The 17,366-nt window shown below is 39.2% G+C and overlaps 1 protein-coding gene across 1 annotated transcript in view; it reads left to right on the forward strand.

Annotated features, from left to right (window-relative positions):
* Positions 1-6,119: 6,119 nt before the first annotated feature.
* The window catches only part of ENOX1 (ecto-NOX disulfide-thiol exchanger 1), a gene marked incomplete at its 3' end in the record, with an annotated part of 137,633 nt that continues 126,386 nt past the window's right edge, over positions 6,120-17,366 (forward strand). Inside the window, exon 1 of the mRNA XM_079549340.1 lies at positions 6,120-6,255. Coding sequence (XP_079405466.1) covers positions 6,165-6,255 — 91 coding nt within the window. The 5' untranslated portion in view covers positions 6,120-6,164. The remainder of the gene's footprint in view (positions 6,256-17,366) is intronic.

Genomic DNA, 17,366 nt, shown 5'->3' on the forward strand with positions numbered 1-17,366 from the left:
GAAATCATAGGAAATCATAGGAGGAATTTTAGGAGGAAGACTGACTGACAAAGCCAGATAAATAAGGTGACTCCCTGGAAACACTGGAAAACAACTGACCTTTCTCTGATTGAGCTGCAGAAGGCTGGAGAACACATTATCTACCTAAGTTAGGGCTGCATCCCAGAAAATAAGACATCTTCCAAAATGTTCTGATACCTCACCTATTTTATTTATTGGATTTGTAAATGCTTCATGCAAATTTTAGCTTGAAGACTCTTCTCCTTCAGTTTGGAATTTAGGAGAAGGTTTTTTTTTTATCTCTTAAAATATCATTAACCATGCAAAAACGTGAGACAGTTCCCCTTTGTCATATGACGCATATGCAACGTTATAGGTAAAGCATTGGCATAGGTTGCCCAGAGAGGTGGTGGATGCTCTGTCCCTGGAGGCATTCTAGGTCAGGCTGGAGGAGGCTCTGAGAACCTGATCTAGCTGCAGGTGTCCCTGTTCACTGCAAGGGAAGTTGGCCTTTAAAATTCTCTTCCAATTCAAATTATTTTGTGATTCTATGATTCTTTTAAAGCCATCTTTAGAGTCACATTGGATATGTTCTTTCTTTGCATTCACTCCAGGCAGGATAACCATGCTAAAAACATATCACGTTCATTGCTACTACCCACAGTGTTCTTCACCCAGAGATGGTCAGGAGGATGTCAACAAGGATTCTCATCAAATCCTTGCCTATCTCATCTTCATTTTTCTTTGTTCTCTATTGGGGGTCCTTTCAGCATCTCTAGAAGTGATACAGGGATGTTCCAGCATAAACACTTGATGTATTTAGAATACAGCTGGAGCTAGCCTAAATGACCTGTACTTTGACAGGTCAGGTGGAGTGTGACCAACGTTATGACCATGTCCTATGAATCACAGTCAGCAGCAACAAACGTTTTGCACATGTTCTTGTAAGAAGTGAAAAACTTGCCAGATATAACAAGATACCACATCACCGCTGTCCATGTGCATTGTCTTGAGAACTGGCACCAGTATTATTTAATGTCTTTGCAGCTTGTAGACTCAGGTTTCAAAAGGTTGATGGGATCAGACTTTTCCTTGAAGGTTTTAGTGGTCACTAAAATGAGACAAAGAGGCAAAATGACTCAAGGTCACCAAGCAGGTCGGTGTCAGAGCAGTACGCAGAACCTCCTCCATGCATCCTGGGGCTGTCCTCTCACCCAGCACTCCACATAGCCTCGTTAGCATGGTGCATTTAATCAGCTTCATTCCATGTCGTAATTCATTTTCTGTGGTGTTATGGATATCTAAAGGGTAGGATTTTAACTTAGCAATCTGCTGTGTTATTGAATTAGTTTTATGTTTTGTTAATTTCTTTGTCTCACAGCATTCATCGCCTGTGATAATTGATGCACAATATATAACTGACTTCTGTATTCATTTGGGTAACTGCATTTAATTGCCTGGTATAAAATATGCGTACTAAGTGCAATCTGCTATGACTGCTATGACTGAGAAGTACTCATTGGTATGGACTTGAGAGTGCTTTATCTTCCTGACAACCTGTCTGAGGAAAGTCTAAATGTCTCACAAAATCTACCATCCAAGGTACTTGCACTGCATCTGCAAAAAGAGAGGCCACAAAAAGCATTCCTGGGAATCATTTTACAGTGTTTTGCATTAGAAATCTGTTAATCAGAAGGTTTCAAGAAGAAAAGTTTATAGGAATGCCCCTGCCACCTCTGAACCTTAAGCACACAGAAGACTTTACACATTTTCTCCTGTAAGTGAGGATTTTGGCTTTATTTGCTTTTTCAAGTTACTCCATGGAATAGAGTTGCTCCCACACACATGTATTTAGGAGCACAGATTTCTTTCACATATATCTTCGTGTCATTAATTCCCACAGGACTCCTAATGATTTATAGATTAAGAAGGCTATCTAAAAGTGTGATGTAAGGAAGATGGTGTTGATTAATACCTGATTGATTAATACCTCACAGAGAGTGGCTGCATAAACTTGCACTCTCTTTCTCATTTAACAACTGTCACAGTGATTTCTTTTGTTTTTAAGAAAGCAAGAATCTTCACTAGCAGATGTATTTCCTAGCATGTACTTACTCTTTGTACATCACTTAATCTTTGTATGATCTAGAGTGTTTGTTTATTTGTTTCTTTGGCTTGTTTTGTTTCCTGTGTCATGAAGAATATAAAAGTACAGCATCTGGGCTATATGAAGAAATGCTGAAATTTGCCCAATTTTATTTTAAACATAAATGAATCCCCGTTCCCCCATAGGATTTTCAGAAGTTTCTTAACGGAAGCTAAACATTGAGTCTAAATAAGGTGTGAAGTTCCTGTAAGGTTATTTTAGCTGTATTATGTTGCTCTCTGTTAATGTAATCTGTGTGTTTTAGTGGAAGAGATCTTCACAGTTAGTATTTTTTGCTTTAAGTGAGCTTGTTTTCACAGTCAGGAGGTAGGATTAGTTCTGCCTGCAGCTTGCTGTAGATTATTCATTGTTCATAAGTCCATTTATGCTTGTTTTTCAGTTCTCTTTTACTGACAAAATAGCCTGCAGCAATAGTTGGTTAGACAGGACTAGTTCTACTTTAGGGTGCTCACGTGCTCTTTATGTTTTTTTCCCCTGGTTCAGCCTGCAGTGCATCCAGATCCTGCAGCCCTGATGGCCTGGGAGAAAGCAAAGCTGCCCAGATCCAGTGAGACTATGAGAGCACTCTGAGCAAAGACTGTCATGGCCAATTGGGCAGAGCTGACAGCATAGAACAATAGGGGAGTCACAAATAATCCCATGTTTGTGGTGTTGTTTTCCTTGTCCTTTGCAAGGACTTTAAGAAATGCCTGTAGCTAATTCATGAAAACATAACAAAGTTTGAAATATGTGGACAACTTGGTAGAAGGCAAATGCAAAAGAAGTCACTTACTAGTCCTCATTAGATGTGTTTGTCTAGCCCAGAGTCTTTATGGACCAGTTCCCATTTCTGTGAGAGCTAATAGGGCTTCTGTTTGGGTTTGGAGGAAGAGAGTGTGAAATTTGGCAGCAGACCTTGTAATGTCACCCGACACACACATAACAAAGCAATAAAACAGTTGGAAACAACCCAACACCCACATTTTGCCCCTTATCCCAATAATCCATGCCTGTATGAGATGGCTCTGCAGGTCATCTTCTGAAACCATGGAGTAGCAGTCCCACCTCAGGACACATTGTGGGGATAAGAAGTTAGCCCATGGCAAGGTATGAATATATTTCATCACCATATCATCACAGTTCTGAGCTGTTCTTTCCTACATCAAGGCACAAGGCTCCTGGTCACAAGAGAAAAGCAACAGGGCACCCTGGGCCACACCAGAGGCAAGGTCTGGTCCATGGGTTGCAGATGACCCACCCTGAGCACAGCATATCTTTTTGAGTCACGATTCTGTAGCAAATGATTAACACAGAGGAAGGAGGTGGATGTGCCATGTGAGAAATATCTTATTGACAAATAATAATTCAGGCTGCTCTAACCTTGAAATAGATTTTTTTGTAGTCAAAAGTTTATAGCCTGAGTGGAAAGAGCTAAGTGCAAATTTAAGGAGCTGAACAGGAGACACCCAGTTTTTAAAACTTGACATAAATCTCCAGTGGCTTGCCAAGAGTAACATAAGCTAATCGTGTTCCCTGCAGAGGACTTTCGTTCAATGTTTTTTGGTGTTTATAGATGTTATTTAGCAGCTAATTTTATCATAAAATTATTTTATACTCTGTATAATGAATAGTGGAGATCACATAAGAATTGGAATTGCAAATTCAAATAATAAGAGTTGATAAATATTGACTTTTAAATAGACCCACTGTAGATTTGAACAAAACGCTTCCGGCCTATGCTGGTTGTTTGAAAATTACAACATACAAAAAGAAAAAGAAGTTCAGCATTGTCTGATCCTGGCTCCTTTTTCACTTTTACAGCTATTAATGTGGTCTTGTCCCCATGAAGTGGTTTGTACAGTGTCAAGGAACTACAATACAGAACTTTCTAGCTTGTACTTTGTGCACATCACATGAAAAAAGAAAAGCGTGGGAGGTGCTCAGCTAAAATACCGCATAACCACTTTAATTGCTTCTTTTCTAAAGATGAATTCTTGGGGTTTGCATATTGAAAACCCCATAATTAAGAACTTTCAGGGGCTTTTTAAAAAGACAGCTCAGTTGTTGCCACAAGAGACACCTACCTGGTGTTAATGAATGCCCGAAAACTTGGTCAGGGGTTGAGCTGTGTACTCACTAGTACCAAAGGCTGTAGATCAGAGACCTTTAGGCTTCTGGACAGCCAGGAAAACAGTGCAGCCCTAGTTTGGCCAACAGATAGGTGTAACTAATGCACACAGACCTGACATGAGGATATCTATGCATTCTTGCTGTGTTTCTTCCTTCTACTGTAGTGCTGTCAGCTCACAGCTTTGGGTCACACCTCGTTCTCTCTCCAGCCTCCCTTATAATGTCCATTGCTCTGATGTGGCAAACTTTGCAAACAGCAGCAACAGCAAAAAGTAACCATTACGTAAAATTTGTGGTCTGACAGCTACCTGGTGGAAGCAGCACATTTTAGCTGGAAGCAGATGGTCCACTCCCACCTTAAGCTCCCTACCTTTTATGAGGCAAAGATACACTGCTAGTCAAGGAGCCAGCATCATCCTCAGCTCACCTAAGCTTTCTTACATTTTCACATCTCTACGTGCTCCGTTCTGAAAGTCAGTGCAGGATTTCTTTTACTTTTCATTTCAGAACAGGAGACTATTTCCTTGTTAATTGTTAACAGTTAAAGAAAAAAAAAATCACATTTTCATCCTTTAAAATACATTCTTTCAGCTGATGCCTTCATGCTGAGGAGGCTGTGTAGCTGCTGATAAGACCAAATTTCTGAAGAGCTTTTCAGTCAGACGCAAACGGTTTGGCAGGTTCCTGCGTGGCACTGTTTGCTCAGTGGGTGAGGGTGAGCGTTCATTGAAACTCCTCTCTGAAATGCATGCAGGGAGCCTGGGGCTGGGCCTGGTGCACATGAGCAGGAGCATTGTTGGTTGGTTTCCCAGAGCTGTTTGCTGTTCTACAACCATGTTCTGGTTGTGGCACTCGGTGGCTGATTTTATCTTTTCTCTTTCAGAGCCTAATGAGCTGTATGTGGGCCCTGAGTTCGATGACATCCCATCTCAAGATGCTGCTAAGAGAGTAGCAAATTATTGCTAGCTGAAGAAGTCTAACAGGAACAAAAGGAACTGGTGAAAAAGCGATGGCTGCTGGTAAGTGTCTCAGATCTGCATAGGTTGTAAGAAAATAGTGGGAATGAACTGAGTTCATTGTGATGAGGGAGATGCACAAATCAGTCCTTGTGCCTGGAGATTTACAATCAGGAGGGTACCCTCCCTTAGCTATCAGACCTTCTCTTCCTTCACTAACCCAGGAACCCATAACCCGGGCAGTCGATTTTGACCATATGAAAGTTAATTTTCTTGTTTTCACAGAATAACAGAATCATAGTTCAGAACAAAACTTGATGTTTCCCATGGTGAATTCATTGTCTTTGACCTCTTTTTAATTCAGAGCTAACATATTCTTAAATTCTCTATAAAATTGCATCTCATGGAAAATAGGTTTTTCTTTCACATATGTTTGGTCCTCAGTTTTCTGACAGTTTACCACAGATTATATATAGTCAAATTATATTAGAAGACTACAGGATAATTCATCCAGCGCAGGAGGGATCTCAGGAGGTCTCCAGTACAACCTTCTGCTCAGAGCAAAGCTGGCTGTAGGATCAGACCAATTGCTCAGGGCTTTATCAAGTTTTGGCCCAAAAGCTACAAAGGTTGGTGGCTGTTAAGCTTGTTCCACCACTCGACTCTCCTCCTGGTGAAAAAGTGTTCCATATAATCAGCTTGAACCATTCATGTTTCATTCTATGCCCGTTGAATGTTTCTAATATCTTTATGATTTGCCAAGCAGTATTGTCTGAAACTTCTGAAAGGTGAACTATAATTAAGAAACAAAAGAATGGTGATATCTCATTTTCATTGAATGCTTTGTTAAAATACTTTCATATTGATGTGTTTCTTCTCCTGCAGCAGCTGATGGTTTGGGAAGTATAGCTATAGATACCACGCAACTGAACATGTCAGTCACTGATCCAACAGCTTGGGCCACAGCTATGAATAACCTGGGGATGGTTCCAGTAGGTCTAGCTGGACAACAGCTTGTGACAGGTAAGATTTTTTTTTGTATTGAAGAGGTCTGTTGCAAAAATCTATGGACTCTTTGCCTTCTTTTAAAATATCTGGAATTATTTTTGAGGCTATATTTATTTTTCATATTCTGAAAACACTATCTATGATTAATATTGCATACAGTGTAGTAGTCTCTTCGTGTAGTAGTTGTAAAATCTATACCATATTTTAACCTTGTGGAAAAGCCAAAACTCTGGCAAAATTAGATATCGATCCTCATTCTGGGTCAAGATCAGAATCAGGGTCACATAAAATCTGTTTCTTCATTCAAGCAGGACTTTTTGATGTTCTGCTAAGGCACACCATGGTCTGGGACTTCCTGACTGGAGAAGGATTTTGAAGTTATGTTAATTGGGTAGAAAATTATGTAGCCCATTCACTCAGTTAATATTAGTAAAGCAAAACTTTCCCATCAGGTGTGCACTTATTTACTTATGGAGTCATAAAGTGAATTTCAATAGGTTGTTCTTGTTTGATTTTGCTATTTCACTTACAGTTTGGGGAAGCATTGTAGAGAATGAACTCATTCTAAAAACAATAAAAATAATATTTCGGAATCAGCAGTGTTTCACAGACGCATCCAGGCATCATCAGACTTCACTGCCAGCAGTAGAGGACTACTTGGGTGGGATTAATTAAACTACATTGCTCCTGCGAGGTAGAGAAATAATTTTTGTATGGATGGGTGCCCCACAGACACAAGCCACCAGCCAGATATATGACAGATCCCCCCTGGAAACTGCATCCTTAGCTTAAGAAGAGTAGTGCAACATCTGGATCAGAGCAGCCTCCTGTCACATCTGCACCCGTCCATGTAGATGTGGAGGTAGTAAGCCATATCTAAATCACTGTGTCGGCCTCACCAGGGATGCGAGAGGTTTTATTTTGGCAAATATGTCCCCTTCTGGAACTTGGAACAGCATGAAGCTATGCCAGTTTGCAGCTGATGGTCTGGCTCTGAATTACCCATTTTACAGGCGGGTAAACTAAGCTGCACGAAAGTCGATTTATAATGGAAGATTCTCAAACAGAGAATTTAGCCACTGGAGGCCATCAGCTGATTCTTTAACCCCATTCTCCTGATTAAAGACAACAAGCAGAGCTGTCAGCACCTGCCTCCCCTGCTCTCCTTTCCTGTGCACTACAGGGAGTGGTGGTGGCTCCTCAACCCATGTACAAGTATCTCAGTTGCATGTCCCATGGAATTTGCCCACCTTTTTGTCTTCCCTTCTTCCTCTGTCTCCCCAGTTTTAGTGTAAGTTTTGTCCTCAGGTGCACTATGCAGTCCCTACCAAGGGCAGCCTTGTCTCTGTTGCAGTGCTTTTCCCCATAAGGGAGGATCCCATGGATTTTATTTCATTGTCAGCTCCCTGCTGTAATTTCCATAATTTGCATATTATGTATTGTAGGAGTGTTGTACAGGTCAGCTGGTATTTGTTCAGCATATTGAATATATGGAAGGTGCCATAAGTAATAAATATTAATCAGTGAAGTGCTACCTTTTCTACAGAAATAATTCCTGCTTTCCCTTTCCCTTTCCTTTCTTTCTTTGAGTCTCTCTTGTATTTTTCAAGGTAAATGGGTGCTTTGACATTTCATTATGTTTCCCCATGATTCATAAGTTTTTGACACATTTTCATCATGGCAAATCCATAGTTTTCACCACAATTTACCATGAAAAGACTTATGGACTTTTTCTGCTTTGATATATTGATAAATATATTTACTGCACCTGCATTCAGCAACAGTTTGCATCACCATGTTAGACCAAATATCTAACTACTCCTCAGCCATTTCTGACTTTTTTTTTCATTTTTTTCATTGTTATTAATCCTAGCAATGAAATAATCTCCCACAGCAGTCACATTTTGTAGTTTTTACTGTCATCTATGACATTTCTCAGAGATTAAAATGAAACACCCATGTCCCAGCACTAACTTTTTCTCTGCCTTTAAAAATAAGTATTTTTATTTTATTATTTTATTTTCCTGCCTTGGAGACAGTTAGGAAAGCAATAAATAGTTTAAAATGATCTTGGAGAGTGTGTGATCTTCCCTGTGCGTGCCTTTATAACCTTCTGTAGTCTGAAATTCAGGGTATTGTACTCATCCATACCCTGACACGTCTCTTAATTCTGTGATATTTCAATTTCCAAAGCTCTCCTTCATTCACAGCCTTTCTTCCTCCAAGCCTGGTTCCTGATTCCTAAATGGCAGAGCAATTTTCATCCCCTAGCTATGGAGGCCATATGATCTACTAAGTCTGTTTGTGGATTTTTGCTCTTTTTTTTTTTCAACTGGCATTAACTTTGCTGCTGTGTAACATGCTGGGATGCCTGCATCATAACAGAGTTGTGCTACCCGCTTTACAAGCTGTGAAGCTCTTGCCCAGCCTGAGAATTTGTTAACATTAATAATAAAGCTTCTGAAACATCTGTCCGATGCTCTTCCTGCAGTCTGTGATGTAGGCTGTCTGTTCTGGGTAACTAATCAATTTTAAGCACTGCTAACCTTTTAATATCAGTTTAGATGATATCTGTACTCTATTCAATTCCTTATCTCCCAGTACTGTAAAATTGGATTTTTGATCTGAGAAAATGCCAGAGCCTTTCATTTGTGAAGATGTATTCTTGTTAATAGGTGTATAATATCTCTTCTATTTCTATGTGTAGCCTGCTTGCACTTCTTGTTTTTCATAAAGCTCATCTTCTTCCATAATATTTAGCTACTGCATTGCATGTAAGCTAAAGTATACATTTATACAAAATATATACACAATTCATATGATAAACCGTAGTTTAGTAGTGCATTAGTTAAAGTGCTAAAGACTGATGAGGAATGGCCTTGGCTGAAAAGCACTTTCATTTTAAACCCCCTCCTTCAGCAGGTTACAAATTTTTCCAAAAAATTGCCTATTGGACCTAAGTGTCTTGGTCTTCTCCCAGAGGTAAGAATTTCCTGGAAAGGTTGGACACAATCTGCTAAACTGCTTCTGAGTTAGCCAGGCCTTAAAATTGCAGTTTTCACCACTCTGGAACTTTGAGAAACATGTCCAGGCGATAGGAGAAGGGTAGTTTGTACTCCGTGGTTTTGAGATATGAATGCACCTTGTGCCATCAGCAGCTCTGATTCAAGCACATCTTTCAACTGTGCTTAAGTCTGCTGCTCTGTTATATTTTAGGAATAGCAGAAAAGCTTAGTGACCTATGGCCGACTGAGGCTGTTTTATTTTGCTTTCACATCAGGACTTTTTAAAGGCAGTTCTGGCACTGCTGAATTTAGTGTCCTTTTGCTGTCTTTTGTTTCAGCAAATGGCATCAGGTCACCTGTATTCTAAATGATGACATCTGGCCCGAAAACATGATTTACTTTCCAATTTGGTTTGGTTTTCCTTACACTAATGAGCCACTGCAAAACATAAACTGGAAAACATAAAGCAATTCTGAGATGCTTTTCTTCCAGAGTGACTTAGAGGACTTAAACATTTGTTGATCAAAGATTATATAAATTAAAAAGTTCACCAGTGCAAACACATGGTATCTAAGTGGTAATTCTAGAGTTGCTTAAGGCTGTCCTCTGTGCTGGTTGTTTGTACTCTTGCAGAAAAAAAAAGAAATAACAAACTTGAATTGCAGACATCCAAGGTGAAAGTTATATTTCTGCTTACAAGTCAAGGGTATGCCTGAAAGCTGATGCCTTCTACTTACCTATGGGTAATTATTAAGGCAACATCATTCGTGCGAGTCCAGCCAACATGCCTCACCCTTAGGATATTAAATTTTCAGTGGTCTCCAGTATTGTTTTTGCTGAAGTTATACTTTGACCAGTTCTACAAACTCCTAGTGAAATTGGAGGCTAGTAAGCTTTGAAGCCTAACATTCCTCTTACCAATAAGTACAGGAAAGCTGTATACCATTTTAGTGGCCTCAGGCGTATGTCTTTTAGACACTGGAGGTTGTGAAATATTAGACACTTACATCAACCGTTCTGTTTTTCCATTTGTCATTTCTTTCCCCACACACTTGTCTTTTGACCTGATTTCAGTGGAACATAGGAACTGTCAGCTTCAATCAGATCACCTTGTTCAGGATTGTGCTTCTGACAGTGCTGAGTAGCTGATACTAAACAGGGAGATGTAAAGGCAAGTCAGCACCAAAGTGCTTTTTCCTCCACTGGGCCCTTCTCTTAATCATTAATACATGGAGCAGGATTCTCCAAACTAGAAGCTGTATGTCTAAATCAAGTTATAACTCAGCAAAACTTCACTTATGGATGCAGCACCTGTGACAATAAGTGTGTGCAATCCTGAAGTTGTAACCCCAGAAGTAGATCTTGATAACACAAGAAATCAGGAAATATCAATCTAGACTTTTAAATCCTAAAACAGTAGGCTAAATATCCCTCCCATAATTTTATAAGCTTAAGACCTCCAGATCTTTGGAAACATAATATTCAGACTGTCTGTTTCCCAAAAATTAAGACTGTAACAAAAAGCAAACAGTACACTCAGTTTACAATTAGTCACTAGCATTTTTCAGTGTAATGGACGTAGCAAAGGGCTGACCAGCATTTCCTTCTTCTACTCACTTCAGGGGCTCAAGAGATCACTAATTCCCGCGCATTAGAGTTGGATTGGAGAATACCCAAGAATTATTTTAGAAAAATAAAGGGTGATGTGAGGCTTAATAATTCCTTCACCACTCTGCTTCAGCTATGGAAAAACCTGCTAGGCTTCACTGGCTTTCTACCATAGAATAAATGAGGCATGCTCAATGAATTATGGTCTTCTACATATCATTGCATTCTGACTAAAACTGTAAACAAATTCCTCATTGTTCTGATTTGGCACCATTTTTGTAACATCAATGAAACACAATCAAATCTTGTAGGTAATCAAGTTGTATTTGATTATGCACAGAAGAGAGGCTGTAAAGTAAACAGTGCTGAAGGCTTTAAGAAGTCAGCTGGCCAGAAGATACTGCCAAATCTTGTGCGTATACTTCTTAAGTAGCATCTCCACTACTGAAGGACTGGAGACACTGATACATGTGTGGGCAACCTCTTTTTGCTTTACTTAAGTTGTCCCATTACACAGTGGTTTTCCTTTTCCACACGTCATTGCTAAGCCACTGGACCAGTTCATCGATAAACACGTAACTTGAAACTTCCAAGACAAGCCTAATAAAACTCAGATTCCTCTTCTGTAATGAATATTGAGCTCCTATTTACTGCTTACAGGGTCACCCGCAAAAGTTTTGAAGTAATACATTTGTACTATGACCTGAAGATTGTGTCATTTTTTGGGGGGGAAAAAAAGAGCTTGAGCATCTACTATTGTTGAATAGCACACTAGCACACTCTGGATTTAAGCTTCTAGGCAGACAGCAGCTGGTGAAAGCACTCTCCTGTAGCCTAACTCAGCTGCCCAGTGGCACAGCAGTGTAGCAAAAGAAAAAATAAGAAATCTTAGTATGTTTTCAGAGTGTCCTATAGGTTTTGCAAAACCCTTGAAGTTACAAGATCTTCAGAAGACTTTTTTTTTTTTTTTCAGACATAATGTCTTCCAAACATGTTTTATGCATTGTTCTTCATTAATAGGCAAGCCTATAAAGACAGAGAAATGTAACATGGCATACTCTGAAGAAAGCTACATATTTTCTCTAACTGTATTCTAATCCCTTCCTCTACTTTAATTTTACAGTCTTAACTACAAAGACCTTGTATTTCAGTAAAAAGGAAAACATTTACTGTTTGAATTATCTGAATGACCAATCAGAATAATTAAAGAGGAGTGAAACATACTCTGAAGGATTAGAGTCTGTACCCAAATAAAACTGTGTTTTTCCATTGTCAAGACATGGGAACAGGAAGAGTGAAAGAGTATAGGTAAAGTGGGAATTGCAGTACGTAGGTCCACTGGGAACATCTCTAAGGAAATATTATATATTAGTGTAGCAGGTAGGTTTTCTTTCATTGACCTGAAAAGTACCTGCAGAGTTAATCACACCTTCTATCATGTGAGTGTTACTCAAGGAGGCTTCACACCAGGGGACATTAAAGGGCTAGGAACAAACACAGTCAGGTTGCAACAGAAAATGGAGAGAAATATTCAACGTCCAGAGAAAATGTGGCAGAAACTCTAAGAGCCTTTGACACACTACTCTGGGTGAAGTGTGCCTCTTAGGTCATTCAAGTGCCTACTCTATATTAGACCTTAATTAAGGCCAAGAATGAAGATAGTGATTAAAATCTTCTTGGTGCTTAAAGATAAATAGTGCTTTTTTATCATCATCTGAGGGACAGATTGTCCTACGTAAAGACACGGGAGGTGAGCAGGGGCCCATAGAGATGAATGCTAAGTAAAAGGCTTGTGCTATGTTCTGGTTGGAATATTCTTTTTGGTTACAGAATTTGTTGCTATACTTTTGTCCCTGTCCAGTCAACAGTTCAGGAAAACTAACTGATTACTATTTGGTGTAACTCCTATTAACTCTTTCGAAATCCCAAACTACATTTACGATTCATGCGATATTGTTTGGATAATTGTTTGTTTTTCTTGTAGCAACTGCCAAAAAAAAAATCCATTCTGCTGGTTTTTATTTGAAGTTCCAGTGAAATAACATTGAAATATTTCATTTCTGTAGAAGTTTTTCCCATCTTTTTTTCTGAGTTTGAAAAGCCTCCTTTCCCACCATTTTCCATGTGTTTATTTATTCTAGACAAAAATACCCATGAGTAATTATGAACATCCCAAAGCAGAAAGTAAGCCAGGAGCCTGAAACTGTTTGCTGTTGACTGTTCACTTCTGTTGAAGCACAGCTCTTTAACAGCACTTCCCCTTCTCACACATCATGCCCTATCCAAGGACCTAAGGCTCCATGGCCAACATGGGGTATCCAGCATAACCTCTACATGATTTAGCTCTCTTATGGGAAAACTGAGATACTGTAGGTGGAAATCAACACAAAGAGTAAAATTGATGATTTTAACTAATCAAAGATGAGGTGAATACCAAGTTATACGTTTATGTGGAAAACAAGGCTTGCTAATGGCAAACTGTTGACAGTTGGCTTGCTGAGCACTGTGGTGTGTTCAGGTGGCAAGATGAAGGCGATGTTACCTGATGCCCCAAAGCCAAAAATGTGAACTGCTTGAGATGGCACAGGTGTCCCAACAGGACTGTTAACTCATTGCATGCAGAATACTCTCAGGAGAAATCAGGATGGCACAAATAGGAATGTTGCAGAGCAAGACTTCCTTGGGAGGATAAGACTTAAGTCTAAATGAACTCACTCCAAATCAGACCATGGCATCAGTTGTACATCCCTACTCAAGCTTTTTCTTTGCCCGAGGGATAGTAAGCAGGCCACTACATGTGGAGGTGGAAGATAATTAAACTCATCACATAAAATATTCTGTAAAACTCTCCAGCATGTATTTACATTGTGTTCTGCCTAAATACTAGGGATATTCTCCTGCTTTGGCTTCAGAAGCATAATGCGCCTGTTTGTATAACAGGGACAACTTTATCTGCTTTTCCTGTATGTGCACATTCCTCTTGGAGATGTTATTTATTTATGTATTTATTTACTTCTTAAAAAACCATTCATTTGACCCTGGGTGATTTTCCTTTACAAATAATCTCCCCCTCCTGAACACAGTGTCTACAGCAGTTAGTTGCTATTTGTTATTTGCATTCAGGAAAGGCTTTCAGATGGATAGCTCCAATAAGCTAAACAATGTCTGAGCACTAACAAGTCAATCCCATCCCAAATTGCACGCAGTCTGTTTTCTTTCACTTAGATAAACCAGGTAGGTTAGGGATTGCATGGAAACAATGGGATAATACTGATTGGCATGAAAAGCAGCAGTGATTAGGAAGCTGGCTGCTTATTGTGTGGTATCCATAAGGTACCTTGATGTCACAGTATTATGGTGGTAAGTGAAAAAGCAGTTTAACTCTTTTATCTGATATTCAGGCAGAGAGAAAGAGGCAAACTACTGCACAAATTAGAAGCAGGCGGACACTTTCTACCTGCTCTTCCTCTGTGATTGTGCTGTTGTAATTTTGTAGAGAAGGATTGCAAAAGGGAAGTGAGAAGATAGGAAATAGCTTTGCTAGCGCTTACAGGAGACAGCACGGCGGGAGAAGGAGTGGATGTGCTTTTTATAACCTTTTATACAGATTCAGCAGCATGAGCTGTGCTTTGGAAGACAAATGTCCAGGCTGCAGAGTATGGAGAGGGCAAGCTATAGACTTCTCTAGTTCACTTTGTTTTCTGTGATACAATTGTATTGCAGATGGTTTATTTTACTAGAATTAAAATGGGATATTACAACTAACTGTAGTGATGAGGTTTTTCCTCATTTTGAGCTGCTTTTATCAAAACTATGTAGCCTTCCTCTTGGGAACTCCCATTTTGGGACTTGAACTATACTCAGACTTGCAGGACTGAGTCCTTTCCATAAATAATCATTGAAACCTTTTTGAAAGCATTTTGAAGGCAATTTTGGCACTTAAAGCATGCGTTGTAGCAGTATTTGTATGACATTTCAGAATGTCCTAAAACTTTACTTACCAGAATAGTCATGACGAAAATAGATTCAATATTATTTACAATAATAATAAACTCACCAAAATTAAGAGGAAAAACAAGAGAGAAGAGAAAAGATTTTATTTTTCTTTCAAATATCTCAATATTTATTGAGATATTATTTAATATATAATTATTTAATATTTCTACCCAAACACAGTGCTGCTACCCCTTAATGTAGTAAATACTGTAGCATTGTCCTTTGTTGTTTTTTTTTTAATTACTATGCTTTTAATTCTTTCATAACCGCTTAGGAACTCAGATAAGGATTGTGGGTTGTGAGATGAGAAAGCTTAGGTGGTGCACCTGAATACCAGGACTGCATGCACGCAGCAGGGAGTAGGAATGTACAGCAGAACAGCTCCAAAAGTAACTGGTTTAATAAATTGCTTATAATAAATATTGAGGGATCCCTTCACATTAGTAGCCATCATTAGAATGAAAAGGAAAAAAACCTCAATTACAAGTCCATTCTTGTTATTCGCCGGTCTATATATAGTAAAATATCTCTTCCAGTTCTTCCTACATATGCTGCCTTTTAACTTTGTGTCCCTTTGTTCTGGTCTGTCTAATTACCTCAAGCAGATAATGAAGTCTGATTTTATAATAAACCATAGTCAGTTCAGGCTTGTCAAGGCTGATTTATTGGTTCCAAAGAGTTGGGACTTTCAGCTTCGAGGCTAAGATCATTTCTGGCTGCAATTCAAGGTGTTAATTTTGAGCTTTAAATCTAAATGTGGTTTGGAACATGTCCTATGCTTTCTGTTCAAAAAGAGCAAACAGCCTGCATTTCTGTCGTTTTTTGTTGTTGTCTGAGTGGAATTTATAATCTGGAATTAAGATAAAACAAACCCAAACCATCCATTCCGGCAAGAACTGTCTTGCATATTTTAATCACAACAAAGACTGTCATCTTGAAGGCCACAGAACTATTTTATGTGAGTGGAAGTTGTTAGGAGTGGGCTTCCAAAGGGAAGATGCATCTCCAAGGATCTTATCCTATATTCATTTCTCTTTAACAAACTGCTTCAGCACTGCCTGATGGAGTGGAACGTGTCTCTGCACATGTCCATGGCTTAGAAACAGAAAAGTGCAATGCTAGGAAAACAAAATCATAATAGCCAATGACTCACATACACCATTTGGTGTCTCTCTGGGTCCCCCTCTCTTCCCATGTTTTACCTCAACAGTTGAGTTCACCAGGGACATGAGAACTAACCGTCTTCCAAACTCTTCATCCCGGGATTTGAAGCACCAGGTTCTCACTGAAGGGCAATCTTACAGCATTCCCTTTCATAGGCAGTTGTATTCCTACCTGCTTTCTCATTCCTTGGTCTCTCATTTTCCATCATCAAAACATTAATGTATGTATTTTTGATACAATAATGCATTGTGTTGAAACAGCAGATATGCCCTGAGAATATTAAGATCTGTTGGCTACCTCAGGTAGTAACAGAAGGAACACATTATTCAAAGGACTGTGCAGCAGAAACGTTATCACACATCTGTGTATTCCAGCCAGTGAATTTACTGTAATTTTCCCATTTTCCCTCTTGGTGCTAACAGACATCAGGTTGTCGATCTAGTGGTATTTTATAAACGTTGTTCAAATTCCACAAGTTTTTTTTCTTCTTTTTTTTTTGTTTGTTTCATGTGTTTTCTCATTTGTTTGCCTTGTCATAGCTCAATTATTTCACGTGCAGATGCAGCATGATATCTGGCCTCTGCGGGCCCTGTTACATAACAGTCACATCTCACTAGACTTGATTACACGATCTGTTATTTGTTCTGCTTCCAAGTTTTCTTTCATCTGCAGCCTAGTGATACTGTGTATAGTGCTTCATCCACATATGTACAAAGTAAGCTTGAACTCAGGAAGTCCTCCTGAGGACTTTCTTATTGCTTGCCATGCTTTTATGATTGAAAGACGACAAGCTGTCACAGGATTCTTTTATGGTTGAGTTATGGATTGGAAATATCAGAAAACTCCATGTTGCTTAATGGCCACTTATAAACAGAGTTTACAAATTTTCCAGTACTGCCTGCTCTACAAACTCATTCGGGGATTTAAAGGGAAACAAATATGTTTTCTCTCAGGCATCAGTAAAATCCAGTAGTAACATGTCACTGGCCAAATATCAGGGCTATAGCCTTAAGTGTCTCTCCCAGAGTTCCAGAAATGAACAGCGGAGGAGACAGTAATTCCAGGGTTATGCAGAGGGAGCCCCTGCATTGGTAATTCAGACCAGAATAGAACCCAGCTTCCTTCTTCCGCTTGTGCAAGTGTGCAGAGCCAGCAAAAATAAAGCTATTTTTTAATGCTGTGTGAGTAAAATAAAGGAAAATGAACCTGGCTGTAAAATACCAGACTTCATCTATCTCTTATATTAGGGAAAAAAAAAAAAAAAAAAGAGAGAGAGAGAGAGAGAAAAAACAAACAAACAAAGTCTTTTCCATCACATATAATTAACCTTCTCATTTAATGCATAGGCCCACA

The sequence above is a fragment of the Tetrao urogallus genome (assembly GCF_951394365.1).
Source record: "Tetrao urogallus genome assembly, chromosome: 1".
Taxonomy (NCBI): Eukaryota; Metazoa; Chordata; class Aves; order Galliformes; family Phasianidae; genus Tetrao; species Tetrao urogallus.